This window comes from Misgurnus anguillicaudatus, chromosome 2 (genome assembly GCF_027580225.2).
Source record: "Misgurnus anguillicaudatus chromosome 2, ASM2758022v2, whole genome shotgun sequence".
NCBI classification, from domain to species: domain Eukaryota; kingdom Metazoa; phylum Chordata; class Actinopteri; order Cypriniformes; family Cobitidae; genus Misgurnus; species Misgurnus anguillicaudatus.
In genome coordinates this window covers 2,983,618-3,001,598 of record NC_073338.2, presented here as the reverse complement: position 1 = coordinate 3,001,598, position 17,981 = coordinate 2,983,618, and the positions used below count along the sequence as shown (strand labels likewise).

The 17,981-nt window shown below is 37.2% G+C and overlaps 2 protein-coding genes across 2 annotated transcripts; both read right to left on the bottom strand.

Annotated features, from left to right (window-relative positions):
* On the bottom strand, window positions 1–11,546 carry LOC129441422 (uncharacterized). The gene is made up of 15 exons (XM_073871747.1): window positions 10,301–11,546; window positions 9,538–9,623; window positions 9,316–9,393; window positions 9,002–9,212; window positions 6,290–6,365; window positions 5,839–6,197; window positions 5,612–5,688; window positions 2,488–2,576; window positions 2,164–2,361; window positions 1,970–2,056; window positions 1,628–1,881; window positions 1,409–1,537; window positions 1,174–1,308; window positions 541–667; window positions 1–402 (listed from the first exon to the last, which is right to left on the bottom strand). The coding sequence occupies exons 1-15, from the start codon at window positions 10,313–10,315 to the stop codon at window positions 185–187; spliced, it is 2,139 nt and encodes a 712-aa protein (XP_073727848.1). The 5' UTR covers window positions 10,316–11,546; the 3' UTR covers window positions 1–184.
* A 1,091-nt stretch (window positions 11,547–12,637) lies between these two features.
* Window positions 12,638–16,275, bottom strand: LOC129435321 (uncharacterized). The gene is made up of 4 exons (XM_073870980.1): window positions 15,436–16,275; window positions 14,739–15,044; window positions 14,386–14,545; window positions 12,638–13,241 (listed from the first exon to the last, which is right to left on the bottom strand). The coding sequence occupies exons 1-4, from the start codon at window positions 15,532–15,534 to the stop codon at window positions 13,084–13,086; spliced, it is 723 nt and encodes a 240-aa protein (XP_073727081.1). The 5' UTR covers window positions 15,535–16,275; the 3' UTR covers window positions 12,638–13,083.
* Between the last annotated feature and the right edge of the window lie 1,706 nt (window positions 16,276–17,981).

Sequence of the window (17,981 nt, the reverse complement as noted above, 5' to 3'; positions counted from 1 at the left end):
CTTCAATGTCCAAAAAACAGGACAAACTTTGATAATGTATCTAATTTATAGATATGGTGTTACCATTGCCAATAATACATGAACGTATTACTTTAACTTCAATGTCCAAAAAACAGGACAAACTTTAATAATGTATCTAATTTATAGATATGGTGTTACCATTGCGGTTTGGGATTTCACAGATCTAAACAAGGCCAAAACCATATTCTGAAGTGCCAATGCACATAAGGAGATCATCCTTAAAATTGCTGTAATCCATGTAGTGGGCAGGGAGGCGTAGCACATTGAAACAAGTGGAGGACTTCGGCATCTTAGAGTTAACCACTTCCACTACCATATTTCCTTCTGGCACTTCCCACCCAAGCCAAAACTTCACCAAGTTTTTAAGGTCTGAGCTGGATGCTAAATAAAACAAAACAATTACTCACCAAAAGTCATTCCAAACAAACAAAAAAAGTTTAATCAAGTAGTTTACCACATGCTTTATTGTACTCAAATTGTAAAACCCCGTAGGAAAATGTATTTAAAAAATTGTTATACCCGTCTCAATGAAGTGACGCAAATACCACGAGATGCGACGTCTATCTTCTAGCGAACAATCTTCGTCGTCGTTGTCGTCATCATTCTCACTGATATACGAGGGCCAGCAGATACATTGAAGCAGCATCTGGAAACAATTACATATTTTTGTTGCAACAGGTCTGCATTTATTTATATACATTTATATAGATAGACACACACACCTAAAAAAAAAACGATGTTTATGTATATATACATACAAATGTGAAACTAGAGCAATTGTAATATCGTGCAAAATGTCATTTATTTCGGTAATAAAACTTAAAAGGTGAAACTAATATATAGATTACACATTACATGCACAGTGACATTTCAAGCTTTCATTTGTTATAATTTGGATGATAGCTTATAAAAAGCACAAATTCAAAATTAGAAAAATTGTGAAAAGGTTTTCATAAGCTGTAAGCCATAATAATCTAAATGATAACGAAGGCTTGACATAACTCAGTTTGCATGTAATGAATCTATATAATAAGTTTCACCTTTTAAATTGAATTACTAAAATTGACTTTTGCACAATATTCAAATTTTGAGTTTCACCTGTACATTTGTATAATATATATACACACACCACCTTATAACAATTAAATTTACCGATGGGGTGAGTGAATTTTCATTTTCCCTCAGAAAGATTTCCACATCTTTCCTTTCAATCAACAGTGGCCACACTCTGGTTTCTTTAAGTCCTTTACGTATTTGTTTCAACTGCCGTAATCTCCTTCCAATGACCTATAGTATTGCATATTTTAGATTATTAGGTTACATGAAAAAAGAATGCTACAGTACAGCAATGCTAAAACTAAAAGCTCAGAAAATAACAGAGCACTACCGCATGTGATAATAGGCGCTCAAAAAGCCACTTCCTGTTTTCTTTGGTTGGGCCAGGAAGATCCCAAGCAAGACTCAGGTGAAGGACAGCTTGATATTCTTCACTACTGAGTTCTGCCTCTCCATCAAGCTACATGTAGAATAGTATAAATGAAGAAAAATAAATAACGCAACAATTATGAATTGTTTAAGTTACTGATTATACTACCAATGTACTTACCAGTTTTATGGTTTCACGAATATCATGGTCAGGACAGTCTTCGATTTGCACTGTAGCAGTCTCAGCTGAACCCCCTAGAAGTACATGGACTATTGCTTGGCTGACTCCAGCCAGCCGAGGTCCACCATGTAGGAATGCATGTCCAATCATGCGTCCCGCAACTAGGAACAGATCACTCTCTATGAGAAATTGTGAAGATGATGGAACAAGATGGCCTGGTTCACCTTCAAAGAGACAGGTCCTTGCAGTATTTCCTATTTTAAGATAATAGGGTTAAATTAACATTGTGGATTTAAAGATGAAACAAAATGCCAATCAATGTTCCATAAAAATAGTACATACCCATGTTAAAATTGAAACCATGCTGAAGCCTCTGTATTACAGTTGAAAAGAAGTGTCTTGTCACACCTTCACCTATGGCAGCATCCCCTGATTGTAACAGATTCAAATCAACAGTCCATAAAGAAAAGAAAATGGCCAATAAAACCAGCTAAGAATGCCACTAAATAAATGCATTTATATTTTTTTAATACAACCTTGGAGTTTGCACCTCACAGGGCATGCCCATTCTATGCCATTTTGTTTGTAGAATGCAACAAGTTCTCTGTCTTGATCTTCCTTGTCCATTCTCACATCCATGGCCATCAAGAGGGATTTTCCAGTCTCGTGTTGGCGAATTATTTCCTTAGTGTATAAGGATGCTGCTTTATTTTTGTCTGGTTCAATTTTCCAATCTGCAGAACGCATAGAAGCAACACTTTCAGTTGAAGCTAGTTGTACTCCAACACTTCAGTGTTAGCCTACATCTCAGAAATGTGTTACGTTTATAAATTATATTTCAAAACTTAAAAAACACATACCAGGACTCATGCTTGTGGCTTTAGCTGCATTTGAAGCTTCAGCAGTATACGTCAGCGGCACAGAAAATCCAGATGTAGATGGTTCTTCCCTAGACAGATTTAATTCCAGAGGTTGTATACTTATAATAAAATACACATACTTCATAACCATACTTGTGTGCAACAAAATAACAAAAATTCCTTTAGAATGAATTACCTAAAAAGTTTAAATTAAACATTCATAATTTTAACATAAAACACAATATTTTTTTTTAGATTTGATTTTTTTATTCCAGGCAGTAGACAATATGGTAAATCATATAGTGCAAAAAAACGACGAGAGAAAAAAAAAATAACAATCAAACAAATATACAATATTCAAATATACAGATATAATAATCATATTCTGCCTGAAAGGGAGTGGGAAGAAGACAACTTATTTAATCCCACCCCTACGTCACCATTTGTAATTAATATTTAGGCTTCATATTTACTGTGCTCTCAGATTGAAAATAATAATAAAAAAAAAAAATATATATCACGGTGGCGTTACCACAATAACAAATTAGTTTATATAACAGCAATTGTTTCCAACAAAATAATAAACATACAATCCAAACCATGATTAACGGATAATATCCAACGATAATAATAGACAATATACCAACAATGATAAAAGACAATATACTAATGATGGTAAATGGTACTGAGCACATGTTAACACTATAAGACACATGACACAATATAATAGAAGTAAACAATGCCAACAATGTAATGGACAATATAGCAACGATGGTAAGGAAACACTGAGCACATGTTCACACTATGAGACAGAGTACAACAGCAATCTAAGTTAAAGACCCTCATCTCTATATTTTGACCAGATCCAGTGTTTATATAAGAATTTGAATTGATGAATAGTTTTGCATTGCTTTAATAGCAAGTCCAGTCTGTTCCAAAGTTTCACTCCACATACAGACACACAGTGACATTTACGTGTGGTTTGGGCTCTCGGTATGGAAACATGTCCAAAACCTCTCAAATTATGAGTTCGCACTGGAGTTTTAAAAAAACGTTGTAAGTTAGGGGGTAATAATTTATTAAATGCTTTGTATAAGACCATTGCTGTATTATATTGTACAAGATCATCAAATTTTAACAACTTTGACTGCGTAAACAGATTGTGAGTATGTTCTATAAAACCAACCTTATGAATGATCCTCACAGCTCTTTTCTGCAATATAATCAAAGGGTTTATTGTGTTCTGATAAGTATTTCCCCACACTTCAACACAATAAGTAAAATACGGTAATACCAAGGTACAATATAAAATACGGAGTGCATTTTTATCAAGATAGAGTTTTGCTTTATTTATAATTGATAAGCTTTTAGAGATTTTTGTTTTTATATATCTTACATGGGGTTTCCATGACAATTTACTATCAATTATTACTCCTAAAAATTTATTCTCATTCACTAGATCAATTTGGGTACCATCAATACTTATTTTCTGTTCATACATTTTTCTGCAACTCCCAAACATCATTACCTTAGTTTTATTTATGTTCAGGGATAATTTATTTGCGTCCATCCACTTTTTTATTATCTTTAGTTCCCTGTTTACCGTATTTACGAGCTCATTATAATCATCATTACTATAAAATATATTTGTGTCGTCTGCAAATAAAATTAATTTAAGTACCTTTGATACGTCAAACATATCATTTATGTACACATTGAACAGTTTTGGCCCCAATACTGACCCCTGGGGTACACCACAAGAAATGCCAAGAGTATCTGATAAATACTGACCCATTTTAACAAACTGTGACCTTCCAGTTAAATAACTTTTTAACCAATTTCCAGCCAGCCCCCTAATTCCATATCTTTCCATCTTTGTTAATAGAATTGAATGATCAATAGTATCAAAGGCTTTTTTTAGGTCAATAAAAATACCAACTGCATACTTCTTTTGCTCCAATGCATTAGTGACTTCTTCAATAGCTTCAATTATTGCCATAGAGGTAGTTCTCTTTGTCCTAAAGCCATACTGACCATCATTAATTACATGATGTTTCTCGAGAAACTCTTCAATTCTAGAATTGAAGAGTTTCTCTAAAATTTTTGAGAATTGGGGCAAGAGAGAGATTGGTCTATAATTAGTAAAAGCATGTGTATTATCATTTTTAAAAAGTGGAATTACTTTAGCAATTTTCATTTTGCGTGGGAAACAGCCAGTCTGGAATGACAAATTACAAATATAGGTTAATGGTTTTACAATATTCAATATAACTTTTTTAATCAATGTCATGCTGATATCATGACAGTCAGTGGAGGACTTACTTTTACATTTCCACACAATATTTGTCACTTCCTGCTCATTTGTAGCTGAGAGGAAAAATGACAAGGGATTCCGTTCAATAGTTGATTTTTCGACCCCGCTTCCTGAAATATCAGCAGCCAACTTAGGGCCAACATTTACAAAAAAATTGTTGAACTTATTTACTACATTCCTCATATTGTAATCTTCACCATTTTCATCAATAAAATGATCAGGATATGTCAGCTTTGAGGATCCTTGTTTAATTAAGCTATTTAACACATCCCAAGTTCCTTTTATATTGTTTTTATGTTCACATAGTTTTTTTTGATAATATAACTGTTTACTTGTTCTTATAATGTCAGTTAATTTATTTTTGTACTTCTTATATTCAATTGATATTTGTTGTGAAGAGGAGCTGAGACAATCCTAACACCACACACAATAAAAGTATACATTATGTGAACAGCAGAGGCGATTCTATGATTTTCATTTTAGGGGGGCTCAGCCCCCAATAAGTGTATGATTTAAAAAAGGAACTATTTTAGAGTCCAATTCTCACTATTAAGTAGTTCATTGCACATGTACATTGGGAATGAATTTTTGATCTTATGCCTAATACAGGGCTGAAGCACCCCCTAAAAAGAGCCAAGTGAGACCAATTGGTGACCAGCGATACGTTCCTACAGATTTCTCAGAGAATGTTACATGCTGATATAATATTGATCATTGTTAATTTTGAAGTTTAACATTCACTGATTCATCTGGAAATAAGTATTTTTTGCACTATCAAAAAATAAACTATCAAATAAAATAATTTCTCACCTGTCACCCATGCAAAAACTTGCATGAATCTCTATTACATCGAGAGACATTTCTTTTTGACATATTGGGCAAGTTGCCTAAAGTAAAAAAAAAGTATTAAGGTATATAGAATATTATATATCAAGTAAAAAAAGCATCTATAGAAAACACGCAAACATGTATATTTATTTATACTCTACTAAAATTGCAAATTATTTATTAAATTAACCATTTTTAATATACGTTACTTGTTTGGTCTGTTCAGCTTCATCACTGGTCTGGTCAGCATCATCATTTGTCTGGTCAGCATCATTTGTCTGTTCAGCTTCATCACCAGTCTGTTCAGCATCCTCATTGGTCGCACAGGTATTTATGTGTGTAGTCAGAATCAGAAGTGGATAACTGACTCCACATCTCTGGCATTTCTCTTTTGGCATTTCATTAAAAGATTCAGATTCAGGTGGCAGAGCAGAGGTGTTAAGTTCCATTTGTAGTGGAGCAATGTAAATAACCCCTTTAAATCCATTTGTTGCCGTCTTCAAATTCTTGGCATTGTACCCACTTTCATCCGGTGGAATAAGCGTGAGCTTCCGAGAGCCCCATCCTCCTTAAAATAAAAGTAAATAAAAAATACAAATTGCTATCTGTTTTTTGAGATCAGGGTCAGTTTTTACTAAATGTTTTGTCCCTGGTGATTACCTGAAGATTTATAGAGAAGCCAACCCCCCTTTATTTCTTGAAATTTGGGGTACATCTCCTTCAGTTGGGCACATATCTAAAAATACAAAAACGCCAAACAGGGTAGCCTTATCATTAAGCTTTTATTGTCACTTTAGCACACTGGAATAAGTGTTCACATAAATACAGAAATCCACTATCTCCACATAAATGGGCAAGGAGATAAATAATTTCATAAATAAAACATGTTGGGGGAAATTTGAAAAAATGTTAAAGGAAATGCTAAACTGAAAGTTCTCTCTTCCTTTTAACCGTTTATTCATTTTTTAATCTAGCTCCATATTTTTATTTTTCCTAGGCACATGCAAATAAGAGGGTGTTAATCAAACATAATCCGGTCTCTGTGTAACCATTGGCTGAAAGTTATATTAAAAGTTTACTGTAAAAGCGAGATAGTGGCAGAAGCTCATGTACAGCAAGTCAGCCTGCCCACAAGGCATTTACTAATTTTGCAAATATCATTTATTTGAATGAATGATTGAACATTTATATTTTTGGACTGTGACTGGAATTTGCAGATGGCCCCTTTAGCAGCCTAAGCATATATGCAGTGAATATCAAAACTGAAATAATTTTACTGCCCTTTTTTTAGCAAACAAATGGATCTACACCCACATCAAATGTAGCTGGTAACTAACCTAAAGCTTGTATAGATGCATCCACTCTAAAGACAATATAATCAGCAGATAGCATAGCTACTACTATTTTCAATATTGTCAGCCAATGGTGGAATATAGAATGCCTTCTGATGTTTCATTGACACCCTTTATTTGCATGTTGCACCAAGGAAAAATAAATACGGAGATACATTCAAAAATGAATAAATTTCTTAAAGGAAAAATTAAACCTTTCAGTTTAGAATTTCCTTTAACTTGTTTTCTTTAATTTCCAACATTGGTTTTAGTTATTTGTCTCCTAGCACATTTCATTATTTATAGCTTTTTTGCAGGAATATGTGGATTTATGTATTATATATATATTTTTTTTTACCATTTGTATATTTATTTACTTGTCGTTTTTGCAGGTTTTGTGAACAGTGTAGATCAATCCGTACCGTCATCAGTTCTCAGTTTCACGCAACAGAAAAATAGTAGTCATCTGTAGTAGTCAGGACTATAACAACAATATTTAGGGGCGGTTTCCCGGATTAGGATTAGCTTAATCCAGGACTAGGCCTTAGTTTAATTTGGAAATATAACTAGTTTTAACAAACATGCCTTACTAAAAACATTACCTGTGTGCATTTTGAAGTAAAACAGAGGGCACTGATGTATTTTAAGATATGTCAGTGCAAGTTGTTTTCAGTTTGGAGAGCTCTTAAAAGTGTTTAAGTCTAGGACTAGTCTAATCCCCGTCCAAGAAACCGCCCCTTAATCTCTTTCTCATCAAACAACCAAACTAATGAATGGCTCAACACAAACCGTACTGGGGGATATAGCATAGACAGAGCTTTCTTCTGCATAAATACACATTTGTGTGCCCTAATGAAATTAGTTTATCGTATTAAATATTAATTTACATTGCATCTGCTGTCACAACTACCCCTAGCCTACTTTTTTAGACAGAACCAACTGTGTTTATGTAATTTGTGTATTTGACAGTTTGAGCCAAATAAGACGCATAAGATAACAGTACTCACGTGCTGCAGGCTTCTGTAGATTGCACGCGCTTCGTGTGTACATGCTCAGAACAGCAAACAAATGAAATGTTATGCATTTATTTATACACGCAAATTATAAACGTTCATGACTGCGAAAAACTGCAGTGTCACATGAGCATACTACCACTGCGTTAACGCGTGATGAAAATGTACATCTCTTGTACAGTAAGTTCAGACGGGAGGAGCCAGAACTGCAACTGTTCACCGGAAAATGTCATTTGAACATCCACTTTTGTTCTTACCAACCAAGGGGAGAAAAGCATGGCAGCAAAGTGTTACAGCCTTTACTGACCTGTCACAGTACCATTAATTATGTAAATACATCTAAAAGCAACTTCAGAATGATGCTGCTTCTATGCCACCAAGCCTTTGGTTAAAACTGACTTTAGTGTCAAACTAATTTTATTGAGTAATTTAATTCTTGCATTTATAAAATCGGTTTTAAATCTTTTAGATGGCAATAAATATAATGTACACAGAAGAAAGCTCTGTTCAGGTATGGTTTGTGTCGAGACATTTATTAGTCTTGCTGTTTGATGAGAAAGAGATTAAATATAGTTGCAACTTGCAATAAACTATAATAATCTGTACAACTGTATCAAATGACTATATTTCCTTCTGATGTGTGGAGCAGAGTAAGAACTGATGACAACACGGCTTGATTTTGGTAGACCAATCATCAAAAAGGCGCGTTTTATTCCAAACCATGTAGAGATCTAATATTCAAGCTGTTTATCCATTTTGGTTTTATTGTTTTTCCATTTGTCGGATTAGAACAAAGTGTGATGAAAATAAAAATATAAAAAGACAGCCTTTGTTTATGTTCATGAGAAGGGTTGAATGTGTGATAAATGAATGGTTTCTTCGTTTTTCCATTTAGAAGCCAAAAACGAGAAAACAAATTATCTAAGGGTATACGGACTACAGATGTACTAATGAATTAATCTTAATCTCTGTTGCATTTAGCAAAAGACAATTTTAAAAGATGCTAGAGAGACATCCTTTACACTTACTTCTTCATAGGTGGCATTTTCCTCTAAATGCATCGTTTTTCGGCCCAACCCAGCTTGCATGTGAATGAGTTGCTCACTCTCTTTAGGCGTTCGGTCAAAGAGGCGAGGCAGCAAATAAATGTTCACAGGCAATATTTTAGCGGGTTTGCTAGTGGTTATTGAAGTAATCCGCCTTTTACCCCGTCCTTTATTAAAAAAAACAGGAAATGATCTGTTGGCAAAAAAGTACAATTAAAAAAATAAAACAACTACCATCAAATAATGGGATGTTTCTTTATGTCAGTATTAAATAAAAAATAAAGTAATTGCAAAACCGGGTCATCTCAGTTTGGATGGTGGCCCTCTGCTGAACAGGGTGCTGCTGAACAGGGTGCTGCTGAACAGGGTGCTGCCTATGGAGGCGGAATCATGAAATGAATGCATATACTTTTTAAGTAATTTTAACATAACCATGCATGCACAAATTCCTTTATATAACAGGGTTTTATTTTCTCACAAACTATCCTTAATGCAATCAAAAAATAATCACAAAAAACCTGGCATTTTCCTGACTGGGACCAGCTGTACTTCCAGACGTCAGCAATGACAACAAGTGCCTGGCTGACCTTACAACTTCACTGTCCTGTAAATACAGTTTAAGCAGAATAATTTTTATCTCATTCATTATTGGTTTAACAGTCCACTGCTATTAGCTAGATATCAGTTCGGGGCGCAGGGTAATAATGGTAGTCTTTGAACACAACGGTCTGTGACAACTCATTGTTGCAGTTCGGAGTGTGAATTAGCCTTTAAATGTCTTACAAGAAGCTTACATAATGCAATTGTACTTTCAATATTAAAGTCTGGACGATAAATCTCATGTGATAATATTGTGCAGCCATCTAACATTACAGACGAAATAGTTTAACTTCCGCTACTGCTCACAGCCATGGACCTTCCCAGTGGAAGGTTGACAAGGCTAGTGGTGTCTCGTGAAAAAGTCACGTCTGCTTACATGTACGACGCAGTCTAGACCGGACGGGAACGGTGCAACGCGACCCGTGAAATCCCCAACAGCACACGGATTCCCCATCCTATTTCTGACCTAGTCCTAGCTCTTTGCCACAGTCGCTTCAAGCACTGTGTTGTGTCGCGCCGCTCGCGTAACGTCAATTAGTAGAAACGGTGGCGTTCTAATTAATTTTACACAAAATATACTTTAAAACAAACACCAGAGACCGCTTAGACAAATGTCTCACGTGCTAAGAACGCTAACCTAACATATAAACACAAACTCATTTATGTTAAAGAATCACTTACCTCCGGGCGATTCATGATCAGACTCTCCAAACACCACCACGTTCGCGCTGGAAAACAAATGCTGCTTCTTCTTATTATTTTAAAGGCAGTTGGCACACAACTTTAAGGTGCATTACCGCCACCTATTGGGAGTATGGGTCAAGTTCGACTTTTCTGAGATCATCTACTCATCCCTGTGGATGACCTGTGACCTAGATCTGAATCTTTGATATTGAATTTTTGACATTGAATTTTAGAAAACTGAATTTGAAGTTCCTTTTTTCTTCATCTTGAAAACTTGAATCTGAATTTTTTTTACCTGAATATTTGCAGTATACGAATTCAGAACAAAAAAACTAGCTGTTTGAAAATACATGTCTATAAAATTCAGCCCTAAAAACATTTCAATTTGTTAAATTTCAAATAATAAATATTCGTTTAAAAAAATCTAATTCAGAACCATTTCAACTACCACCTAAAATTCAGTTTTATTAGATTACACTTGCAAATAATTCAAATTTACACAATTCAAATTCAAATAGTTTTGTCATATTATAAGCTCCATAGCCATGCAGTGGAGTACTTTGATGCATGTGATGGAGCTTGTGCGTTGTCTTGCATAAAAAAGTCTTCATGAAAGATGCAAACTTTTTCCTGTACCACTGCTTCAGGAAAGTGTAATTCTGCACACTAATAGTTGCCTAATAATGATGTACATAGAAATATTCTCTTAAGAAAGCCAAAATTTCACTTTCAGTACTTAAATGTTCAGGTTTGAGGGTTTGTTAACATTTTGAATTGAGCAAGAGCTCTGTAGTTGTACAATAACAAAAGTAATCCTCAAAAATACAACTTGCCTAATAATTCTGCACACGGTGTATATGTAGCATGTGTTTTTGACAGCTGAAAGTTACAAATCATCTTTCTTCAATCAGTGATGTGCAGAACCTAAACCTATTGTTTTGCACTTTTTTAGTCGTAGAGGCAGAGGATGGCGAGGCAACTCCAGTAAAAACACAGGCTCTGAGGTCTTAAGCCCATGGTCTTTACACATCCAAGCAGGCCCCACACCTGCTTCCAGTACAATGCATTATCTGCAAACATGAGAAGTATAAAGGTTCAGAAAAACATCAGGAAAGGGGTTAAAATAAAATTAACACAGTATAAATCAAGGTATCACTTCACCTGCCCTTACAAAAATTAACCATTGTTTTTCTACATTAAAAAAAATGGTTACTGTAGTAAAACCATGGTAACTACAAAATAACTATTGTTTTGAAAACTATGGTTTTCAAAAACCATAGTTTTGCTGATAGTAATCAATACAACAAAAAAACCCTTGGTTAATACAGTACACTTTTACTACAATAAAACCATGATTAATTTTCGTAAGGGTGCTATCGAGATTATACCCGGTAAGTTACATCAACACACAAAAACACGAGAACATTAACTAACATATGCAAATGGCTACAAGCACAAAACAGTCAATTTTTAAGTGCAGTGGGCGCACTTAATGAAATATTACCAGAACAACCGGCTGGGACGGAGATGGAAGAGAAATGAAGACGACACACATACATATTTTGTGTATGACCTAACGTTATTAGTATTTATTCAGCGATCGGCGGTAAAAGTTAATCTGCATAAAACATCGTTGTTGTATGGAACCATGGTACAGAACGGTTAGTCTACGCCTCCGTAAAACGACACTACCGAGACGCATACATACGTTTGAACAAACCAGTGTACATACCAAACATTTTATATAGATATCAATTAAATAAAATAAATACTTACAATCACACAAAGAATGTCATTGGCGATGGTCAATGTGCTTCTGCTTGCTTCCGCTGCAGCTCGTGTCTGAATCCGTGTAACAGCTGTTCAACTAACCTTCTTCTTCTTCTTCTTCTTTGAGCTTATTGGCGGCTCGCATTCTTTGTTCAACTAACCTACATCTGATTGGTTAATAATAATCCTATGTCAGTATCTTGCCGCTCTATTGGTTCGACTGCGGAGTGTCCTGACGCAAATTATGGGTCCTCCGAAGGTTAGACCGTCTCATTTCAGTTCTCTTTGCGAACTTCTGAGCGCCTTGAAAGACCGAGTGCTCACCTTTTATCGCATGCTTAGTAGGGTGCAGCCCTTGAATTGGAACACAGCTTAAGTCTTTAAATCTGTAAGTTTGACACATTTGGCAGCATCATCCTTCAATGGATTTTTTCTTCAACCTGTTTTTTACGCCCTCCTCCTCTCAGACGCGTATTGTTACGGCAGGGCCAGCCCAGCCTACCGGAGAAAAGTTTTGGAAAAAACGCGCTATGGACCGAACCAACTCATAATATCAGGGGAGGGGAAAACTCCTTCACATGGTACAACCCATACAGAGGCTGCGCGATGCAGTGTCAATGCGAAACGTGTGAAGTGTCATTTAAGAGAAGACAGACTCACTAACGTGACAAATGTAAAGAAAAAAAAAACTCGACCGGCCCAAAAGGGAAGCGGCCCACCGGGAATTCTCCCGGTTCTCCCGATTACCCACTCCGGGCCTGCCCCTAACATTAATAACAACAGAACACTACCAAAATTAATAGGTGCCTATGCGCCTTCGATGATTGGCGCCTAACAAATACATTAAGGGTCTTCTTTTGCAGTTTGACCCCTAAAAAAAAAAAAAAAAAACCACAGTGCTGTGGAATATTTGATTCTAATGGGATAACTTAACAGATGTTAAAAATGACTACTGATTGTATAAAAATAAACAATTTAGCTTTCCCTTTATTTGTTATAAAATATGTAACTTACACCTCTGACTGTGCGGCTCTCTGCACAAGGTTTCGCTGGGCTCTCAAGGCACGGTTGCCATCTCTGTCCCTAGCATTTGTGAACCATTTACCAAGGGCTGTCTCCACCTCTTTCTTACTAACAGTTTTCAAGAAAGTGTTCTGTTTCAGGCTACCTGTGAACCAAAATAATGAATTAATTTTAAGCAAAGGGTGTTACTGCAGCAATACACCACTATATTGAGAACAATACACCTAATATGTAAAAAGTTAATTTGCAAAGACATAAACATGTTTTTATTGTGCATTGAAATATCAAACAGAGAAATGAAACAAGTGAATGAACTTGAGCGCACAAAAAATATGATATGTGAACGGCCCCTTGGTGAGCTACCTCCAATCACGCCACGAGCTACTGATGGCCTGCGAGCGACTGGTAGCTGGTGAGTGGCATGTTGGAGACCCCTGTAGAGCTCCGCTTTTTAGGCTATGACTCAATACTTTTTTGCTACTTTAATTACTTTCTGCAGCCAGCAATTATGGAAATGAACAATGGTAAAAGCTTTTTTCCGTTGCCTCGGATGGAAATCTGGCTGTTTTTAAGACGTTTTCAGGGTATAGTTCACCCAAAAATGAAAATTCTGTCATCATTTACTCACTCTCATGATGTTACAAACCTGTGTAAATTTCTTTGTTCTGATAAACACAATGGAAAACATTTTGAGAAATGTTTGTAACCAAACTGTTTGTGGACTCCATTTACTTCCATAGTATTGTTTTCTCCTACTATGGAAGTGAATGGGGTTCACGAAAGGTTTGGTTACAAACATTCCTCAAAATATCTTCCTTTGTATTCATCAGAACAAAGAAATGTATACAGGTTTGTAACATCATGAGAGTGAGTAAATGATGACAGAATTTTAATTTTTGGGTGAACTATCCCTTTAAGGCCTGAAATTCAAAGGAGTAGTCCACCCTGAAATGGGTCCCATTGGCTTTTAATAGCAGGAAAGATATTACTATGGTCATGTCAATGGGAACCCTTTTTGGGTGAACTACTCCTTTAAAGTTTAGAATTTTAGGCTTTAAGACCCCGTGGGAACCCTGGTTTTTGTACATCAAATTTACATTCGCAGATGTAATCTAAAAAACCATAAAAATCTTACGAATTCCCTTTAAGTAATAATTTTTATCATCAGAAAACAAAATTAACAAAGTCAACAGTGAGCTGGGAACTTCTTGTTGATTTGACACAAAATGACCCCAAACTGTTTATGTGTTACTAATCTATGTAAATGAAGGATGTTCAAATGTATATACCATGCAAAGTATCAAAGAGACGTAGACTCCTGAACGAACGTTTTCCATGTCGCCCTGTGAGGTTCAATTGACGGGCAAGATCATTTGTCATCAAAAACGCCATAGTTCTACGGACACATTCATCAAGGCTCCTCCCTCCAATGTCCCCAAGGACTGAGACCTGAAGTTGAGATGAAAAGAAAGATGATTACTTCATGGGAGACCCTAGACTAGCCATAGAACTACAACTGATAGAATCAATGTGCACTAGATCACAACACTAACAATCTCTCTGTAAAGGCAGATTATGGAGGCATTTTAATTGTTAATGATTTAATTTAGTCATATCACACTCCCCTAGTAAAAAAACGTACCAAATTTTTCTGGAAGTCAGACTCACAGAGCTTCAACTCCAGATCATCCAATTCGGTAAAGTTCTTCAATGGAAAGGAGGCTCCCTCAGGCAAGATAGGAACCACACAGTTTTGTTCTCTCTGCTGCATAAGACACCTTATCATGCTACCCTGTACCTTTTGACACTCTTTAATTTCTTCCAGTATTGTCAGTACACGAACAAACATTCCATCCCTCACTGCCATTCCACTGGGCTGAACTGGTCTGCAGGGAGTATTAGTAGAACCTGTGTGTGCTGGAGTGCTGCGAACTGGCGTTTGAGCTTCCTGTAAGAAGTAAAATAAGATGAGAGAAAATTATAACTCTGTAACCATCTACTACAGCATCACATCAGACAGTGCATTTTAGTCTCATTGAGGAAAAACTCAATTGATTCACTGCAATAGAAGAGGAAGAATTGTCCCAAAGCGTTGAATCATCTAAATCAACCACATGCATGTAAAGGGGGTTTGTTGAAAACCATGCCGTGTAAGCTTTTAAGTTAATCATTTTTAAAATGGAAATCAATCAACAAAAAAAAAACTTACTTAAGCTGAAATAATAGCTTTTTCTTTTAGAACTACTTTACAGCCAAACTAAATCTCTGTTCTATTAATTTCCTATTTTCACTGTAACAATCTGTATTGTAAAAATGTATATAAATGAAGATGACTTGACTTTTAGAAGATGAGGTGGAGGTGGTGTAGCGGGTGTAGTGCCTCGATGGTTCCCCAGTCCTTTTACTAGAAGCCTTCTTGGGGGTGGTGGAGCGACCATTTCTGGACAATCTTCAATGTCTGAGTCGGTGTCAACAACTCTGAGTCTAAAACACAGGGAGAAAATGTTACCGTCACAACATATGGACCAAGAAGCATAAGGGTTGACATAAAATCAAAATAACAAACTGGTTTTGAGGTGAATTGTGGGACCGCATATTTCAGTGCATTAGAAGAATTTTCCAATTGAAATTGCCTGGTAATACTTTACAATCATGTGTTAATATATGACTCATGAAGAACTAAACAATTAATTAATGATTACTGCATCAGCAACTGTTGTGGTTTTCCTTTTCCTCAAATGAAACAATCTTCAGTCTTAGGTTCTGATTTCAAGAGATAGACTTTTATTTTCCGGACAAAATAAAAAGCAGAGGCCGCCCGGTGAATCCTCCCAAAACCAGTCTGCCGGCCTGGGAGGAATCTCCAAATCAGTCTGACCCTCCAAGCTAGGGCCTGGCAAATATACAGGTCCTGGTTCCCTCCCCTCATGGCCAAAACAATATAAGATTTGTAATCTAAAGAACCACATGACATTCCTAAGACCAATGGCTCCTTCCCATGACCTATTTGACCCTTGGCTGTTTGCTAATACTAAAACTCTTTGTGCCTGTCCAGATGGCTCTTTAAACTACCCTGAAACCTGAATACACCCAGCTGGTCCAGATGGTTCTTTAGACTACTGCATAGTTGGATTATATTAGTAAACTCATGATGCACATTTTTGGATTAAAATAAACTACTTCATAGAAAGGTTAGTTTGCTAGACCAGACTGCTTTCGGCGCACGCTCTGCTGCGACGGCACACAGTCAGTCAGTGTTCAATGGCGGCAGCGTCACTCGGTCTCTCGTCGGTCTGTTTGTATAGTCTCTAATTCACGTATTGTGAGTCTAGTCCTAGTCCTAGTGTCAACCGTGTCCTGTCTGTCTATTGTCTGTCTAATGTCTACAATGCCGGATCTACACAAAATACTTGCCATCATATTTATTATCTTATGGATAACCAACAACAGCCCGGCGCTGGCACTAATAGTCAGCGACACGGGATCACTCACCTACAGCCGGGCAGATCTCCTACATCTCCGGGCCTCCACGCACAGCAACCAAAGACCACCAGTTGCACTTCCACCAGAGATCCAACGGAGACGTAAAGGCAGACGGGGAGGTGTGCGAACAAGACTCCGGAGGCGTCCATTCAGGCCCCCTCTCCCCTCCATCATCCTGGCGAATGTCCGCTCTCTACGGAACAAGATGGAGTTGCTGCACGCCAAATGCCTGGTGGAGAGGGCCTATAAGGACGCCTGCATCATCGCCCTCACAGAAACCTGGCTAGACGATGAAGTTCCGGAGTCCGAGGTCAGTCTCGATAACTTTTCCATCGTACGAGCTGACAGGACCCGTCAGTCGGGCAAAGTGAGAGGTGGTGGGATCTGCATCTACGTCAACAACAGATGGTGTGAAAACATCAAAATCCACAAAAGGATATGCACACCAGACGTGGAGATGCTAACGGTGACCCTACGTCCCTTTTATTTACCCAGGGAATTTCCCACGGTGATCGTCAGTTGTGTTTACGTTCCACCCAGTGCTAACGCTAACGCGGCAGCAGGGTTAGTAGCTGACAACACCAACGCCATGCTAGCTGAATATCCCGAGGCTCCTGCGTTTATCCTGGGCGATTTTAACAGCTGTAGACTCAGCGATGTCCTGCCGTCTTTTCATCAGTACGTGGATGTCCCCACAAGAAAGGATAACATCTTGGACTTGTGCTACGGCAATATATCAAACGCCTTCGGAGCCCGGTCTCACCCGCCACTCGGTTCATCGGACCACAACGTCATTCTCCTCCTTCCGCAATACAAACCGGAACTGAAACGAATCAAGCCAAAAACGTACATCGCCACTCAATGGTCGGATGATGCAATGATACAACTACAGGGCTCCTTTGCATGCACAGACTGGGACATTTTCCAGGGCAGTCTGGATGAAAAAGTGTCACTAATCACAGACTATATCAAATTCTGCATTGAAAGCACCATCCCTGTGAAAAAAGTCACAAAATATACAAACTCCAAACCCTGGATTACTCCCCACATCAAACACTCTCTGAAGGAGAAACCAAACACATTCAAGCTAAAGGACTGGGCAACACTTAAGATATTAAACAGACAGACAAAAAATGACATTATTAAAGCCAAAATGCAATATAGAGACAGATTAGAGGAAGAGTTTAGTAATATGAACACAAAACAAGCATTTCAGAAAGTAAAAATACTAACCGGTCAACAAACACAACACAATTTTACGACAGACCCACTGAACTTTGCCAACTCCCTAAACAGCTTTTTCAACTGGTTTGACACCCAGGACTATACCACCAACTGTGAGGAGCTACTCAAGGCGCTCCCCCTGGAAGAACCCGAGCACCCTCCCTTCACTCAGGAGGAT

Coding starts and splice junctions, on each gene's coding strand:
- LOC129441422 (XM_073871747.1), bottom strand. Junction 9,213..9,315: donor ATCCAAACTGAGATGACCCG/GTTTTGCAATTA, acceptor TTTTGCCAACAG/ATCATTTCCTGTTTTTTTTA. Junction 1,882..1,969: donor TGGTTTCAATTTTAACATGG/GTATGTACTATT, acceptor ATCTTAAAATAG/GAAATACTGCAAGGACCTGT.
- LOC129435321 (XM_073870980.1), bottom strand. CDS start 15,534: ATGGTCGCTCCACCACCCCCAAGAAGGCTTCTAGTAAAAGGACTGGGG. Junction 15,045..15,435: donor CTCCACCTCATCTTCTAAAA/GTCAAGTCATCT, acceptor TACTTCTTACAG/GAAGCTCAAACGCCAGTTCG. Junction 13,242..14,385: donor TCTCTTTGATACTTTGCATG/GTATATACATTT, acceptor TTTGGTTCACAG/GTAGCCTGAAACAGAACACT.